The sequence below is a fragment of the Lachnellula hyalina genome (genome assembly GCF_007821495.1).
Source record: "Lachnellula hyalina strain CBS 185.66 chromosome Unknown contig00014, whole genome shotgun sequence".
NCBI lineage: Eukaryota > Fungi > Ascomycota > Leotiomycetes > Helotiales > Lachnaceae > Lachnellula > Lachnellula hyalina.
In genome coordinates, this window is record NW_022157128.1 from 217,307 (window position 1) to 234,505 (window position 17,199).

At 48.8% G+C, this 17,199-nt stretch overlaps 5 protein-coding genes across 5 annotated transcripts; 1 reads left to right on the forward strand and 4 right to left on the reverse strand.

Annotated features, from left to right (window-relative positions):
- Window positions 1-268: 268 nt before the first annotated feature.
- GAL80_0 (Galactose/lactose metabolism regulatory protein) lies at window positions 269-1,542 on the forward strand (the record flags this gene model as incomplete). The annotated part of the gene is made up of 3 exons (XM_031147019.1): window positions 269-461; window positions 530-934; window positions 1,028-1,542. The coding sequence occupies 3 exons, from the start codon at window positions 269-271 to the stop codon at window positions 1,540-1,542; spliced, it is 1,113 nt and encodes a 370-aa protein (XP_031008559.1).
- A 554-nt stretch (window positions 1,543-2,096) lies between these two features.
- Window positions 2,097-4,034, reverse strand: LHYA1_G002042 (uncharacterized protein; the record flags this gene model as incomplete). Its single annotated transcript, XM_031147020.1, has 1 exon — window positions 2,097-4,034. One exon carries the CDS (start codon window positions 4,032-4,034, stop codon window positions 2,097-2,099), a length of 1,938 nt encoding a protein of 645 aa, XP_031008598.1.
- An 838-nt stretch (window positions 4,035-4,872) lies between these two features.
- On the reverse strand, window positions 4,873-5,494 carry LHYA1_G002043 (uncharacterized protein; the record flags this gene model as incomplete). The annotated part of the gene is made up of 2 exons (XM_031147021.1): window positions 4,873-4,927; window positions 4,974-5,494. 2 exons carry the CDS (start codon window positions 5,492-5,494, stop codon window positions 4,873-4,875), a joined length of 576 nt encoding a protein of 191 aa, XP_031008557.1.
- Window positions 5,495-7,159: 1,665 nt separating this feature from the next.
- cek1 (Serine/threonine-protein kinase) lies at window positions 7,160-12,906 on the reverse strand (the record flags this gene model as incomplete). Its single annotated transcript, XM_031147022.1, has 2 exons — window positions 7,160-12,343; window positions 12,400-12,906. 2 exons carry the CDS (start codon window positions 12,904-12,906, stop codon window positions 7,160-7,162), a joined length of 5,691 nt encoding a protein of 1,896 aa, XP_031008596.1.
- A 2,667-nt stretch (window positions 12,907-15,573) lies between these two features.
- On the reverse strand, window positions 15,574-16,749 carry cpr-c1 (NADPH-dependent conjugated polyketone reductase C1; the record flags this gene model as incomplete). Its single annotated transcript, XM_031147023.1, has 3 exons — window positions 15,574-16,280; window positions 16,329-16,452; window positions 16,501-16,749. 3 exons carry the CDS (start codon window positions 16,747-16,749, stop codon window positions 15,574-15,576), a joined length of 1,080 nt encoding a protein of 359 aa, XP_031008597.1.
- Between the last annotated feature and the right edge of the window lie 450 nt (window positions 16,750-17,199).

Below are 17,199 nucleotides of genomic sequence, written 5' to 3' on the forward strand. Positions count from 1 at the left end.
TGCCGAAATGCTAAATTACAGCACAGCACCAATGATAAGCAAGGTTCCCCCTGATGCAGAGGTCCAGAAGAGCCGCAAATTGATTTCCAAGCATGTGCGAGTGATAGATACCACATAATAAAGTGGGGAGAGCGCTCACGCCACCCGCACCACCCCGCATATTATACAAACAGAAAGAATTCCATCATACATCATAAATAAGCACTTTAAAGTACCCCTTTCACTATACAAACTCTCAATTCCTACTCACAAAGAAACAACAACAGCAATGGCACCAACCCGCGTCGGTTTCATCGGCCTCTCAAAAGTAGGCTGGGCACCTAAAGCTCACCTGCCCTACCTGCAATCCTCCCCGGACTACGAAATCGTAGCCATCTGCAACTCCACCGTCGAATCCTCCAAGGAATCTATCAAAGCCTACGGGCTTCCTTCTTCCGTGAAAGCATATGCGAATCCCCAAGGTAAGCTAGAACTAAAACTGGATTCCTGTCATTTACATCACGTGAGCAAAGACTGACAACCCGACCAGATATCGCCAACGACAAAGATATCGACCTAGTCGTCTGCAGCGTGCGTGTAGACAGGCATTACGCAACCATCGCTCCGTCTCTCAAGGCAGGCAAAGACGTGCTCGTCGAATGGCCGCTCGGCAAGAACCTCGCCGAGGCGGAAGAGCTGCTGAAGCTGAAGAACGAGGGCGGCGTGAAGAACGCCGTGGTTGATTTGCAGGCGCGGCAAGCGCCCATCGTGAAGAAAATCAAGGAGCTGGTGGACAGCGGGACGATTGGGGAGGTGTTGAGCTCGACGTGGACGGCCGCCGCGGGGCTAGGGGGAGCGAGTATTACGGCGGCGTATCAGTATACCGCGAAGAGGGATGTGGGGGGGAATATAGTGACGATTCATTTCGGACATTCGATTGATTATATCCAAGCTGGTATTTCCTCCTTTCTTTCTTTTCTTCTCTTTTCTTCCCTATCCTGCATCATACAATATCATGCAAACAAACTGCTCATCACCACACACACAGTCCTAGGATACGGCTTCTCCACCGGCCCCAAAACAACCATCGCCAACCGGCGCCCAACAATAACCCTTCTAGACAACGACGCCACGACCATCCTCAACCCCACCTTGCCCAACACCTCCGACGACACCGTCTTCCTAACCGGCACCCTCACCTCCTCAATCCCCATCTCCGTATCCCTGCGCGGCGGCGCCCCTTTCAAAGGGCAGCCCGGTCTCGACTGGCGCATCGCCGGCTCCAAGGGCGAAATACGCGTCACTGCCTCTGGCCCATTCCTGCAAATCGGCTTGCCCGATATGAAGGTCGAGGTACACGATCATGCGAGCGACAAGGTACAGGAGGTGGAGTGGGAGGAGGAGTTTGCGGCGTTGGAGTTGCCGGCGAGGAATGTGGCGAGTGTTTATAGGGAGTTGAAGGCGGGGAGGATTAACTGTACTTTTGAGGATGCGGTCGAGAGGCATAGGTTGATTAAGGAGGTTTATAGCGATAGTGGGATTGATGCGTATGGCGGGTTTTAATGCTACATTGATAGCTAAGAAAATATCCGCGTTGAACGATTAACTACACTTCATTGTGCGATACGATGGGTAGTAGGTCTGAGGTCAACTTTCAGACAAATTAAAACACGTTGGATGATCAAATTCTAAAATCTCCATTTGCTAAGTTATTGATGCAATTAGACCAACAATTAAGCCGTCGAGGGATTAAGTATGGTATTTCTTCAATGGATAAGATCCCCTGCCGCTTGCACCTATCCAGAGACAAGGGAACCGAAGTTCCACTAAGTAGTTAAAATAGAGTTGCTCTGAGCTAGTAGGTCGAATATCTTGGTGGGTGAAAAAGCCGAAGCCTCTTATGAGCACAATAAAGTTGTTATATTGGGATTGCCATCGGGGAACAATCTCCCCCGGTATCCTTTGGGATAAAATAGTCCTTGCGTAGTCTGTCTAGCTGGACCTCCAACCTCGAGAAGGGGTCAGCACCTTTTGCTACACGATAGATTTTGGGATTTGATGAACTCTTTTTGGGCTCCTAGACACATATCCAATGGACTGCAACATATCCAAGGTCTTCAGGGCATTTTGATAAGTGGCTCTCCATCACCACCAATCCAAGACGCCCTAGTCCTATTCATCTTGTTCCCGCTGCTCAGCACAAGGAGCAGGTAAATATGGCCCACGATGACTCCCCAGCAGTAAACTCTAATCATACTGCACTGCTCGTCTCTCACGCACCAAACACCCCATCCAACTCTTGACTTCCCAACGAAGTCTCCCAGCCGCTTCCAGGTATCGGCTCGAACCTGGGTGCTCCACATTTCACAATTGACAAGCCAGTAGCCTCGTTCCATTGGTCGCAGGTCTCGAGATTGGTGTGCAGGGCGAAAGAGGCTTGCTGTCCTCATCTTAAAAGCTAACAAGCTTAGGTCAGGGGTGATGAGCATCTCAGGAGTCAAATCTGTAGAGGCCGTAATTGGTATACCTGGTCGTATTTCAAGCTTATCGGCCCACGGAGAAATAGATTGACTACTGGGTGGTAAATTCATCGAAATATTGGTAGTATCGCTTAAAGGGATCCGAACGGAGGTAGTTGCGGATTGCGAAGAGCCTATATCACGGTGTTGCCTCTTCTGCGGCCGCAAACTCCCAGGAAAAGATTTGGAGGACGCAGTTGCTGGTGCTGAAGACGAAACATTTTCGCTTTCAGGGATAGTTTCAGGCCATTTTCTTTTCAATTGAAGATTTGGCTCCTGCATGGCAGGGGGCAGGTTTGTCTGAGACTCCAGGGTGGACTTGTGCTGTTTCTGCGGGGTCGCTGATTGTACAAATCGAGCTATGATAGGAGCAGTAGCCGTTGGAGGTATTTCCCTCTCAAAGCTTTGAATTTGAACGGAAGACTGCATTTTACTAACGTCTTCCGATAATGGGAACGAAATCATACCATGCGTAGAAGTTGCTGGTACTTCAAGTTGAGAACATGAAGCTTCCACGGGATCATTCTCTTCATTTCTAATTTCTCGGCCAGAGGAAGAAATAATAGGAGTAGATGTCGCAGGTACAACACTTCCAAAACTCTGCGATGAGCTCCGAGTCTGATATCTTTCAGGTCGGGCTCGTGGCAAGGCAGGGCTAGGCGTGCCTGAGATTCCATTTACTGAAATTGCAGGAAGCATCTGCGCACCAGAATCAATTGTCTTGTTTGTCGGAAAAGAGGTATGTGCCTCGGCAGTTCTCTCATTCGTCATCTGGTCGGCGCTTGAAGTTCGGGCAACTTGAATTACAGACCCCAGATGAAATTCTTCGATGACGGGCATGGGGGAGGATGATGCCATCTTAGAGACAGTTATACCTCCAAGTCTGTCTTGGCTGGAGGCAATAGCATGGCTGCCATAACGTGTGGATCTGCTCGACCTCTGGCTTGTAGTTTCGCCTAGTGATGTCTCATCAGAGGTGTCAATTTGTTGTAGTATCAATTCCAACATTGTAGCCGGAGAGGCTATGGCTGCCATTGACCTGTCATTTTCCGGTTGGGAATCGGCAATCGTACTTGGTGCCTTGGACCATGGATTGCCCGAATCCTCCTCCTCCTGACTTCCGTCATACTGAGACAGACGTTGCTGCCACGTGTTTGGGGGGCGGAAGACTGGAGAGTCTAACACGCTGTCGAAAGACAGTTGGGGTGAAGTAAGTGACTGCGAAAAGCCTGGTGCGTGTTGATATTCGTATGGGAAGGCTGCTCGTGAGGGCGCGCTTTCCTCGTCTGGCCGGTATGAGGCCTCAGATTCCCGCCCTTCTTGCGTGGACTGATGCAACTCCTCCTGAAGTTGGTTTTGGGCCTCCTCTTCTCCCATTCCTTCCATGCCAATGGGCGCGTCAGTTTCTATTCTGTGTCTCCTTGTAGGTTCAAAGTCCAAATACGCGTGAGCTAGAGCTCGATATCGAGCATCATCTGGTCCTCTGCTTGGGGCGGTGATGTGCACCAGGATTTCCACATCTGAGGGATTTACCATGATTAAAGCAAGTTGCTAAGCAATGTGTATCTTTGAGTTGTCCAAGCATTGTTGGTCGCCTTCTTTGTAGATAAGTCAATTGAACGGCAACAACGCGCGCGTTGAAGCTCGTGATCAGGCGTCAACCACAACGCTACGAGTATGGCGGGGTGAATTGTGCCATAGATGCACTGCCCCTTTTCCAGCCGAATGTGAATGTAAACATTCATACTAGAATAAGTATACCATAGATCATCTTTACAGTATGAAATACAATGCGACACGGAGGACAATTCCAAAGCATAAGAGTGAAATTTGGCGGCTTTTAATTCCTCAAAACCAAATGGAAGTAAGTTACCTAGCTAACAAATATATCTTGCTCAATATAAACTTTCTATTTGGTACGAGTCAAGCTAATCTGAGTTATACATATTTATTAAGATCTGATTGCAGTTTTACTTCACCTAATTGTGGATTATTAATAGTCATAGAGCAGGACGAGGAGATCGTAGAAACGTGCCGCCCAGTATTATTGTACTTGAAACAGTCTACAACTCACGTACCGTTAATGATGGTATATCGAAAGTCGCAAGACCATTCATCCAAGTATAGTGCGAATATATGGAGAGGTAAATATATGTATTAATTAAAGATTTTGGGAATGATGCTTGCATTCCTCAGCCCTTGATATGGATGTACTTATACAGTGCCGTCGGCCAAAGTAAGCCTCTCCTACTTGGAGATGGCAAACCTAACGCCTTCCAATGTGTTCCACCTGACGCCGACAACACTCTAATCTACTTTCTTCAACATCGTATCTTACAGACAAAAATCTAGGCTCATTGTGTCACGCGAGATATCAAATGTGCTTCTTTCCATTCTGTTTCGATTTCTCCGTCAACGCGACTGTTGGCCTACCAAACATTAGCAACCGCGCATAGAACAAGGCAATAGACTTACACCGCAGCCACAATCGGCTTCTTCTCATGCCCATGATACGTCTCTCCCATCTCATCCGACTCCTGCTCCACCTTCATAAGCAGCCACGGCATAAGCCCATACACCCCTAGGCTTCCAACACCCAGCCCCGCAGCCAGCAAATCAGTCTGACAAGTCCAAGCCACATACCCCTTCTCATACAGCACCACTCCGCCTACCAGCTCCGCACATAGCATAAACACCGTCGCCAACGCCCCAATCGCCAGCCTGAAGCCTCCCACTCTGGGTACCTGGTAGGCGACGGTTGAGTAACGCGCCCACAGGGTGATGGCAATGAGCCATATCGAGAAGGTTGTGAGATCGGATTGGGGTTGCGTTAGGTGGTGCAGGGGCGTTATCTCGGCGATCCGGAAATAGACTACGATGGCGCCGCTTATGAAGGAGAGGAGGAAGTAGACGAAGGCGATGCGTATTATGAAGAGCGCGAGGGCGATGTCCCATAATATCTCGAAGACTGAGGTGTTAGTCTCGAAGAGGATCATGTTGAAGGCGGGGATTGTAATGTTTGCGAGTGTCTCGAATATATTTCGGATTGTTGTTGTTTGCAGCTTTTCCTGCTGAGTAAATCGTGCAATTGATAATAGGAATAATTTTGGAAGATATTTTATTGGATCAAGAAAGGTATTTGTACTATAAGAAAGCTCGTGATGAACATACTACATGTTTGCGCATTCCATACTTACTAACAGGTGGTGTGATATATGGGCTGACTTCCAATAACACGCGAATCCAGACATTGCAAAGAAGCCTATCACTGCCGAACTTCCAGATCTTGAAATAATATATTTTAAGGAGATCCACGGAATTTGGTGGTGATCGTTGTTGATGAGGAAGAGTAGTAGGATCCAAGTGAGGTTGGAATTGCATGTAATACCTAGTTCGAGAACGCTTACATAACCGTGCGAAACTACAGTACCTAGGTACCCAGTGTACCACTTCACAAGCTTTGCAGCTTCCCATTTCTACATTTATTATGATTCATCACGTTTGTTTACACAATTTACTATGAATTTCAAATCTAGAGAAAGTTTACGCGAATATTTCCCATTTTCCACACCTCCATCATGAACACATGTATAGATCTCGGCCACAAACATAGCACAAGAAGACCTTTGAATTCCCAACCAGAACTGCCATTTCGTTTCTCAAGCATACCAACACACCTCAACCCCTCTTGTCCTCTAAACAACTTCTCCCTTTCTATCACACTCCTGCATTTCAATTGCAACCCTTTCATCTTTTCCTACTCCCATTAGCTTACCCAACCCTCGCTTAATTAAGCAAGAAGGGGTAAAACCTTCAACTTGAACTTGACTTAAAGCAACCTTATATAAAGCTTCAAAAGCATTAGAGACAAGACGTTTGATACACTTTGATACAAAAGCTCACGAGTTCGGTGATACTATATATGAGAGGACCTTTACCCTAGGCCGAGGCTGAAGGTGGCAGCGATGCGCAGTTTGCAGGGGGTGTTCCACCTTATTTGTTCTTTATAGAGCGGTTCGGGTTATTGGGAAGACACGAAGAAGTAATACGCGTAGCCTGAAGAGACGCCGGCCAGCAATAAAAATTCCACATGGCAGTAGCGTTCACCTACAACAAAAACGGTACACAATTTAATGTTTTATATTGCAAACCATCCATAGTCTACAATATCACATGCCGCACAGTCCTCGTATCTCAAGACTTGGTGCCATATCTCCATCCATTCCACCTACGTACGCATCAAGAACCCAACGCAATAACGTCAAATATAAGAAAAGCCCCAGCGCTTGGGGCAATTTAACAACAACACGTCTTTATCCGCCTAAATTGTACAAAAGAAAGCAAAGATCAACGAAGGTGGAGTGTGGAGTTTCCGCCGATCGGAAAAAGAAATGAAATAAGGTGCACAGCAATATTTTTTTGTATCGTGAAGTGAAGCAAGTGGTGTAAATGCAGCAAAAACACATTCAGAAGACCAATTCAGTAAAACGCCTGGTTATCCCTTCGTCATATTTGGTTCCGCCTGCCGCCCTCCCAAAATTCTTGACCATAAACGCCGCGCTTGAGTTCGTGATGAGTGAAAGAAAAAGTCGAATTGTGTCGTGTAGGGAATGCTGATAAGATAAAAGAAAAGTCGAACTGGTCTATCTGCTGAGATGCATCTAGTCTGTCCTAGTCGAAGCGACTGATGGTGCACGTCGAGTTGGCTCTTCGTCTAGTGAGTCGAGTTGTGTAGAGGATGCCTTTGGTGTTTCGTCAAAGTCGATCTCGATCACGTTGTTTCCAGGAGTGGTGAAGACCTCAGGAGGTGTCAAATGACCGCCGCTAATTTCGGACACTGTGGGAAGTTCTTCAGTGACGGTTGGGGGAGGTTCAACTGAGTCGGCGCTGGCAGTCAGGTCTGATGACGAAACAACGCTCCCGCGACTATTTGTTCGCATCATCTCAGTGCCCAATTTTGATCCGCGATTGGGTTTGGTGGCCTGTTTTGGGCTCTTCTCTCGCACACATGTATCTCCGAGTTCCTCGTCTTCGTCGTCTCCTGACTCGGCACATTCATGGCGGTGCTTCTCAATCGATTCCCTCTTTGCTTTCATCGCCTCCGATGAGCGCTGCCGAAGAGGCAGCTTTTGATCTTGCTCCATTCGACCGGGCGCGGATACTTCGTGGAGGAGAGAATAGGGTAATTTTTGTTTCGGGAGATGTTGAGAATCAAGCGATGCTTCTTCATTGCTAATCCCAAGACCACTAGGGTCATCCCAGTCTCCAGTGGCCTTTCGACTGATAACTACAGAGATATCATCAGTCATAAAGGACTCCGAGTCGCCGAAAAGGCTAGAGCTCATAGAGTCTTCACGGCTTGAACCTCTGAAGCTGCTTCCAGGCATGTGAGCATACCCTGAGGATCCCGAGGTTGGGCTATCCTCCAGTCTCAAGCTCTCTTGCCGCAAACCAGAAGGCTGTGGATATCCCATAGGAGCCGAAGTGACTTGGCCGGGAGCTGGCGCCTTCCATTGGCAAAGTCGGCACATAACCTCTGTCAGTTTCGATGTTGTGGGAGGTTTCTCAATAAGGGCATCGAAGTGATGCGGTGCTTGGAGCTCCTTAAGATACCCAGTAACTGCAACGATAGGTGTCTGAAAGTTGGCATTCTTCGTATCGCGAATCATTCTCGCAACGTCTGCTCCGTTGATCTGAGGCAGCTTGAACTCCATCAGAATTATGTCGAATTTGATCTCGCTCATTGCATACCGCATCGCCTCGGCTCCGTTTGTAGCTGTGATAGTCCTACATCTCAATTTCTCGAGTAGCTTTTCCATGACCATTCTTGAGACAGGGTGATCTTCGCAAATCAAAACATCTAAAGGACGGAATATTGGTCCATCTTGTACATTTATCTGCGACATGCGCCTAGAGCTCTGACGACGTCTTTGAACGCGTAGAAGTGCATTTGCCTTGTCGCCCTCATTATCTGAAGACGAAGGTGACATGTCAAAGACCTGACTTCGTCGCTTGCGGTGAGAGAACAGATCACCCGGAGTAGGACTACCTTCCTGGGACCCCACAGTTTGGGACCGGGCTCGGGTTGATGGATTGCTCGCCTGTCTTGGCGTTGAAATCTTCTGTGGTGACAGTGCCAAAGGTGGCGGTGCAGCACCGCGGGTCTTCACTGGGGAAGCGGCGGCAGAGCTTGTGGACTTCTGAAGATTTGCAGGCACTCGAGGCATTTCGAAAAAACTGCCAGGAGCAAGCGAGTTACTGGACTGGTGTGAAAGACTAGATGAGTTGCTCGATGTCTTCCGTCTTCCTTCGCCATTCTGACCTGCAACGAACGAAACAAGTAAGGGGGATGATGGCTGTGATTGGCGACTAGGCGATGCATTGGCTTGGCTCAACCCTGACGGAGACGATGGGCGGTTGCTAGCCTTTGCATTTGAAAGTGTCTTTTGAATTGGCATTGGCAATATCGGACTGCCTTCCAATGTTGGTGTAGGTGAAGTGGCACTTGTAGGTCCAGAACTAGGGCTGATAGCCACAGGTTTGGTTTGCGCAGCCATCGCTTCGGCTCGGAGTTTTTGGATGACATCCTTATTTGCCTTCTCTAAGACGGGAAGATTCTTGAAGGCAAAATTACCGAAGTCGTCAGCAACAACCGGCTCGCTAAGTCTACGACTCTTCGAATCGCGAACATGCGGTGGGATATGTAACGGCATTAGGCCTCGCTTTATCGAATTGACTTGAGATCTAACTCGAGACAAAGCATCGTGGGGTCGTTCGGGATAGTCTGCACCTGGTGTTGAGGCTGGTGGTGACGACTGATCTTCCATCTCCTCGGCGAAAGACTGCAAGGTAGCACCACGAGCATCGAAGTACTCGGTATCTTCCGGGTTTTCGGGTGCAGGGACGAATTGCGCGTCATCTTCGAGAAGTTTCTCCCAGTTTGTACCTTCGAAGAATGGATGATTGCGAATCTCATCACCACCACAAGAATACTTCTCTTCGCTATTAGCTCCGAGGCGCTCACGTGGATCGAGACATATGAGCTTATTCATCAAATCTTTGGCCTCAGGGGAGACGTCAAAGTCGGCGTCATCTGGCCAGGAGATTCTTCGAGCAAGAATATTCTCAAACACTTCATCAGGAGTACCTGCATGGAAAGGTGGATAACCGTACAAGAACTCGAACAGAATACAGCCAACGGACCACCAATCACTCCTCTCGTCCTGACCAACACCATTCACAGTCTCGGGGGCCAAGTAATCTGGGGTGCCTACGAATCGTCTATTGCTGTCATCTGGATCGAAAAGAGCCATTGGGGGCGGCATCATGCTTGTCTGTGGTAGCGCGTTCTTTTGCTCATTGCTTGATTGGCTGTTGATCTGATGGAGCGGGAGGAAATCAGGCGAGTTGTTGGCTTCACCCTCGCTAATTTCTTCTATCGGGGTTCTTCGCTGGCCCATCAATTGCTGACCTTGATTGTCATGCAGAGAAAAGCTTGTGAACATTTGATTCAGGGTCTCGCTGCCACCGCTATCACTGCGACCAGATATGCGTCGAGAGTCTTTGTTCACAGTGCCTTCACGACTTAGACTGAAATATGAAGGAGTGCTACCTCCGAGGTCTGGAGTCATCTGAGGCGTCGAGCCTGGCGAATGATGTCCTTGGAAGTCAAACGAAGTCGATCGCGAGGAGCTGATCGAAGTTGTGCGTGCGAATGGTCCTTGTTTAAGCAGATCCGGAGCAGACTCGTTCGTGCTGTTTAGAACCCGCTTTTGACGTCCAATCAACCCCATTCTCGACAGACCAAAATCGGTGAGCTTAAGATGGCCTTTCTGGTCGATGAGAAGATTGTCTGGTTTCAAGTCTCGATGAACGATACCACGGTTGTGAAGGTGCTCCACCCCCAAGATGACCTCTCCCAGATACTTCCTCGCCCAGTCCTCTGGCAGGCCGCCGAGAACCTTGATAAGAGATGCGCAATCACCTCCGTTAAGATATTCCATAACCAAGTAGAGATAATCTTTGCTGGAAAACGTCCAGTAGAGCTTTGCGACGAAGTCGCTTTCACCCTGCCACATCATGATAGCTCGTTCCGCCTTGACATTCGTAACCTGATTCTTTGCAACCATATCTGCCTTTTTCAACACCTTGATTGCATAGTAGTCGCCAGTAGATCTCTTTTTCGCCAAATAAACACTTCCAAATGCACCCTTACTAATAGGTTTGATGATTTCAAAGTCTTTGATAGATGGTGGTACAGCTCTAGCCTGGGGTGCACTTACAGCACTCATACGAGGAGATGGTGGGGGTCGTGAGGGATCAGAACCCGCAGCTGATGATTGACGTCTGTGGTGATGCGGAATAAGGGCAGGAGAGCTGAATTCGCTTCCGGGCAAAAAAGGAGAGGCTGTAGGAGACACAATACCTTCGCGTGCAATTGGCAATGCCCGTGGTTTTGTAATTCGTAAGGGCGATGATGGTTGTGGGATCCTGACAGGTGATTCTTGACGATGAGGTGAAGAAGTACCAGGTAGAATAATACTTCTACGATGGCGTTGACGAGAGCTTGCCGCGCGACGTAGATCGCCAAATTCAGAGACTGGGGAATCGGTTCGGGGTGGTGGACGAGACATTAGAGATGAAGATCTTATGCTGCCATCACTATCACCAGCATCACTTTCGAAAAATAATGATTGCCGTCGGGAGCCTTGTGACTGCGAAAGTATGCTGTTTGGACCTTGGGACTTGGGCGTTGGAGATTCCTTGGGACTGCACGACCTGGCTGAACCAGCAGTTGATGAGGATTGATGTCCCTCAGCATCTCGTCTCAATTCAGCCTCTCGTAGAGCAGCTGCGAGTGACGATGGTCCATCAAAAGATCCAGTAAAGAAGCCATCGTCATTAGCAAGAGTTCTCTCCTCTTCAGACTCAGATTCGCTGAGGAGGCCAGCCGCAATCCGAGAAGCTTTCCGCATAGCTTCATCGATGCAATCTTGTACAACTACTGAAAATTCCATCCGAATGCGTTCCGAGTACTCAATGATTCTCCGGTGCCGAATAACAGCTTCAACTTTTGACTTAGCTGCTCTCTCGCTGTCAGCACATAATAAAGCTAGACCTTGCTCCTGGTCGAGCGTATTTGTGCTTGGGGATTGCCACTGCATAACCTGTGATAATCGCGATTCTGATTGAGGAGACTGCGTGCGAAACTCGCCAGGAGTCTGCGCGGGGCCTTCCTTGATGGCTGGCGTGCTGATTTCGATTGCAGTATCACATAGATCAAGTAATAACTCGACAATTCTTGCTTGTGGACGTCGGACAGCGAAGGACCGCTGCCGCGAATGGCCAAACCCACTAGTTGAGGATGAATCTCGAGACCTCCCAACAGGGGTACCGGGGGAAGCTGTACCTGAGGAGGAAGACGTCGAGCAGGGGCCAATTGGCATCCCCTTATACTCAGCTTGTGGTGTAGCCAAAGGAGCTGGGTCGCTTGACACAGATCGAGTCTTCCGGGCCTCCAGAGCATCTAGTACCTTGACAATAGCGTGGCGATGTTCAGTCAGATTTTCTTGAGACATTTGAACTTCCATCTCAGCCTTGTGTTCTTGAAGGCATAGCTCCGTGTGCTTCTCAAACCACCACGGAGGGATTTGACGTTCGCAAATACGGCAAAGCACCGGGAGAGGAGGTGCATTATGAGCTGGATCCGCAAAGCCAACTTCAGCCAGAGTAGTCAGATAGGATGCTAGAATCTCGGCACCAGACCCAAGAGAATCGACAATCACGTCCGGCAGGTCGATCTGAATCTCGCGTGGTGCAATCCATGGTCGAATCATCCACATTGTCTGTTTGTACCAATTAGTATCAATCCGCCTGGAATATGATTGTCCATTCGACTTACATGACTTTCTCCTCCTGAAGAACGATCATACACCATGATACCTTGTCCCTCGAGATCGATTGTAGCCGGCTCGGCCTGAGGAGTCGGCTCTTCATCCTCGCCCTCTGCCTTCAACTTGTCTTGTGACTCGATTGATCGCAACTTGGACCCAGGACCTAATTGAACAGTAAACCTAATGATTTGACTGCGTGAATCGTCCTTCTTCATGGATTCCACCACATCCGCAAAGACCTCCCTATTGTCGCCAACCAGAATGTCCTTGATTGGCTTTCCTTGCACAGATTCGAGAGTAGTGCCGATAACGTCGGTCCATGAGGGGCTGACCCATCGAATGCTACCGTCGAGGCTGAGGTCCATTATAACATTGAGCGTCTGTTCCGCAGCTTCTCGTAGGTCCTCCCTCTCCTCCCGTATATCGGTACTCAGGCTGCGCTCCATGTGACCACCAGCTTGTGCCCGTAGGTGCGAGACAACTGGCGGTGCCAGCATGTTGTTGTTTCCCTCCATGGCAAGTTAGATTCCTAAGAATCGGCTGTTGTGCCCACATTGACCGGAGTAGTTCTCGTTGTCGTTCTGATGCCCTCGGGTCCCCTCGCTTGTCGATGTCATTCGCGTCGCCTCTTCCGGTGTGAGTGCTGGAAACCGTGTTTGAATTCGCCTCGGCGTCTGGCAGGACGCCAGTTACTAGCAGCGGGCGGATGTGAGAGACATCATGGTAATTGATGTGACGTCTCCTGGTGTTGTTGTGGAATACGCGCCCCTTCGCAGAGCGTTCGTAACCAGGGTATTGGCTCCGTAGGTACCTAGGTAAGTCCACCAAACCCGGTCTGCCGGTTAGGGGGAGTCTGTCGCAAGTGGCCGGTGCGGAATGGCTGCAGCAATGGTCGAATGTCGAGGTCCGGGTTGAGTGTTGTCGAGCTCACAATAAAAAGCTGGAGAAGGATTGGGATTGGGATTATTTCAACCCTCGCTCGCGTACAGTACTATACCTAGGCCTAGGGTCATCGAACCATCCACCCATGCCATGGCTCACACTCGCTCACTTATTAGTAACTCACGCACTGGGCACTTGTTGCGCTGGTTAAAGCGGGGGTAAGCATCTGCCAATCAGGTGGCGTTTTCTCGGGAGACTAAACAAAGGCCGGGCTCTCTTTCTCTGTCCTCTTTCTCTTTCTCTCTTACAGTACATCGGCCTTCTAAAGCAGCAGCCAACAGCTTCTCACCCAGCCAGCTTACTCCCCTCCAGTACGCCGCTGCAGTTTCACTTCCATGCACCGGCTTCGGCTTCAGCTTCAGCTGTCAAGCAACCTGTGCCTGTTGCCTGTTGTTCTTTCTGACAGTTCTACGGCGGGTACTACGCGTACATACCAGTCACCTTAAGCCCCCACATCTAAAGGGAATTCAAACATCCATTGATTCCCAAGCATCAGCGAGTCGCCAAGGGACCAAAAACTCTATTGGCTCCCTCAACCCAGCAGTCAAAGCTTCATGACGATGAATTACATTTACCCATATTGTCCGGACATCACTTTGCTTATCCTCTACTTAACTCAATACTACTCCCATAAAACCTTCTTCCACGCGTTGCCATCTCGCATACGTGCTTGCAGAATGTCTAGCGTCCGATAGCAATGGCACACAGGTTGCTATGTGAGTAGACGGACGAATAGTGCAACGGCAAGTTGAGGTGTGGAGGCCTTTGCTGCAAGAAATATAAACATCCCCACCCCAAGTTGCTTCTCAGGGCTTCTTTTTCTCCCATCCCTGTAATAGCACGCTTCTTTATTTACTGTACTCCATACACGACAAACCACCCGGCAACTAACCCCCCTGGGCACGGCTCATCGTCCATCGTCTTATTGTTATTTTGCCCAAGTCTCCCATCAAGAACAATACCGTCCCACACTCTCCCCAAACTAGCATCTGCGGAAAGAGCCCTCTTGCCTCCAACCACACCGCTCTTCAGTCCAATCACACCACGCAGACACTCTCGGACGTGAACACAGCATGCGAAGTAGCTCTCTAGCAACATACATGACGATATCCCCCTCCCCTCCCGCCGTGTGTGGCTTCCCAGCGCGGACCCCGACTATACATTGGATAAAGAGTTCAATAGTAGTCAGCTCACAAACCTGGCGTCTCACAGTTACCAAGTCGAACGAGCATGCGGACAGCCGAATTCTCCGCGTGCCAGTCACCGGGCTGCGGTGTGTGGTAGCACTGGAGTACTATACAAACGCATCTCGTCTCTGCATCTATGTATGTGCTCTCTGAGAAAGTCGTAGTCGGCATTTTCAAAATCTGCTTTTCAACTGCATCACCCGACCTCATAGCGGCGATGCCCGTTCTCACCATAATGCCGCTTGTGAGGGGACAGCTTTCTGAACTCAAGCTGCGCTCTCGAACTCTATTAGAGTCACCCATAAACCGTACTTGCCTACGTCGTGGAAACGGCTCGAGCCCGGGGAAGTGTAATTCCTCTGCCGGAGTGTGGGGTAAATATGATGGATTCCGATCTACTCAGTATCGTGTGACCGTTTAGACCACGTGATGCTAATATGATGCTCTTTGCATTCGGGGCTCTGGTTGGTCTAAGTGACCAATTTGTTGGGTCGCTCAAAAGTGATATGTCGATGTTCTCGTCAGGGTTTTATGTCAGACCCAAAGTTGCGGGATGTCTAGGTGGGTGAAGTCAAGTCTCGTGGTAAATTTGAATTGTTTCTCTTAATTATTAATAGATCCTTATCGAGGAAGTTATATTGCCTCAGTTGTTCATAGCTTGTCGAGGGGACTTTGGATTGGAGTCGAACGAGACAGTCTCGTGACCAAAGTACCCATGTAACACAGTTAAGAGAGAGGACCTGAGTCTCAAGCTTCAAGACATGAATGATTCGAGTTGAACTTCAGTAAATCCTTCAAAATTAACAGTGCCAACCAGTAAGAGGCGAACTAGACCCGTGGTAGTAATGTGTTTTGGTCAACTTTACAAGAGGAAGTGGGAGGCGGTCGTTGAATTATTCTCTATTGCGTTGCTATTGAGATGTTTGGGCGGAAATAAGTAAGGAAGCTATTCCGTAGGGATGAGGATACATTGAAACCTCCCCATCGACTAAAGCTGCCACCACTGCTCGCCACCACCCGCAAGACCTAAGAGACTCTTTGACAAACCTTGAATCAGGATATATCATCAGGGGCGAACTTATCCAACCAGAAACCTCTGAAATGCTTCTTCTTTCCAATCTCCGAGATCTCTTCGACCTCCTTCGGCGTCAGCTTGAATTGCGATATCTTCTGATAACCCTTCAGACGCTGCTCGCTCGCACTAGTTGTCAGAACTACCATTCCCTGATCGATAACCCATCTCAACGCGATCTCTCCTGGCGTGACACCGTACTTCCTCGCCAGTTGCTCATACGTTGCATCTAATGGACCTGGCTTCGCCTTGACCGCCGCAGTCAATGGAGCATAAGCAGAAGTAGCAATTCCGTGCTTCTTGTGGAAGTCGACAAGATCACCGTGCTGCAAGTATGGATGGTACTCAATTTGATTGATAACAGGGATAACTTTTGCGGTCTTAAGAACCGCTTCCAGATCCGGCTTGAGGAAGTTGGAAACACCAATGGTCCTTCCCTTTCCTGAAGCATGGATTGCTTCCATGTCTGCCCATTTTGCTTGAAGGTCCTCGGGAGTCTTGGCGAAAAATGGGGCATGGATTAGGTACTGATCCACGTAATCGAGGCCGAGCTTCTTAAGAGAGAGTTCAAATGCTTTTTGCGTATCTTGGACTTTTGTACCGCTGATTTTAGTGGTGACATAAAGCTTTTCTCGTGGGACGCCAGACTCTTTGATGGCTTGGCCGAGTTCTTCTTCGTTGCCATAGACTAGAGAGAGTTAAGTTTGTGTCTGAAAATTGGGAGAGCTTGACACACCCTCTGCGCCATCGAGGTGATAGTAGCCAGCATTGATTGCCATAACGACTGTCTTCACAGTTTCCTTGTCCAGAGGAGCACTCGCATCAGACTTGTACCTCGCTGTCCCGAGTCCGTACCCCACCTACACCAATGTAAGCAAGGTCCATACATCAGCCAAGAGAGATCATACCATTGGAATCTCATTCCCATCATTGAGCTTGAGAAGATTGATTTTAGCCATTTGTTTCGGGGCTGTTCCTCCGTTTCCTCCTTCGGGGTGATGTGATGTTTGATAAGCTGAGGTTGCTGAGTTCATAGTAAGTGGGGTGGAGGGGTAAAAGAAACGCGTTTGAGGACTTGAGAAAGGGTTGATTATTTGGGCCAAGCTGGTCAATTGAGTTGTTTTGAATAATGCAACAGACATGAGAGAAATAGACATCTACCTAGGTACAATCCGTAGGTAAGAGATAGACTGATTGATTTCTTAATTATTCAGCAAAAGCACGAACACGGAGTTATTCATGATCGGACGCCACTGTCGTCATCCCCACTGAAATGGGGCTCCCTGTAGAAGTCTCCGATAGATGCCGCGTGATCTGGAGCATTTGGATTTCAAAAATCAAACCCCAAAGAATAAGAGAAAGAAGTTGACCCCGAATTACTGTACGTTGATAAACTAAGATACCCCCTGGTAATGTACGAGTAAATCATGTCCAACTGCTAGTTGTAGTCATACCTAGTGTTTCACGCCTGTCTCCACAAAAAAAGAAACCTCGCGGGGCGGGACACAAAAAGCGGCACTGATTTAATGTGCCAGGTGACCAAAAGATAGTAAGGATAGGTGCCGCTTTCTGTGTCTAGCCCGAAGAAGTGGTCATAATTAGCGGTC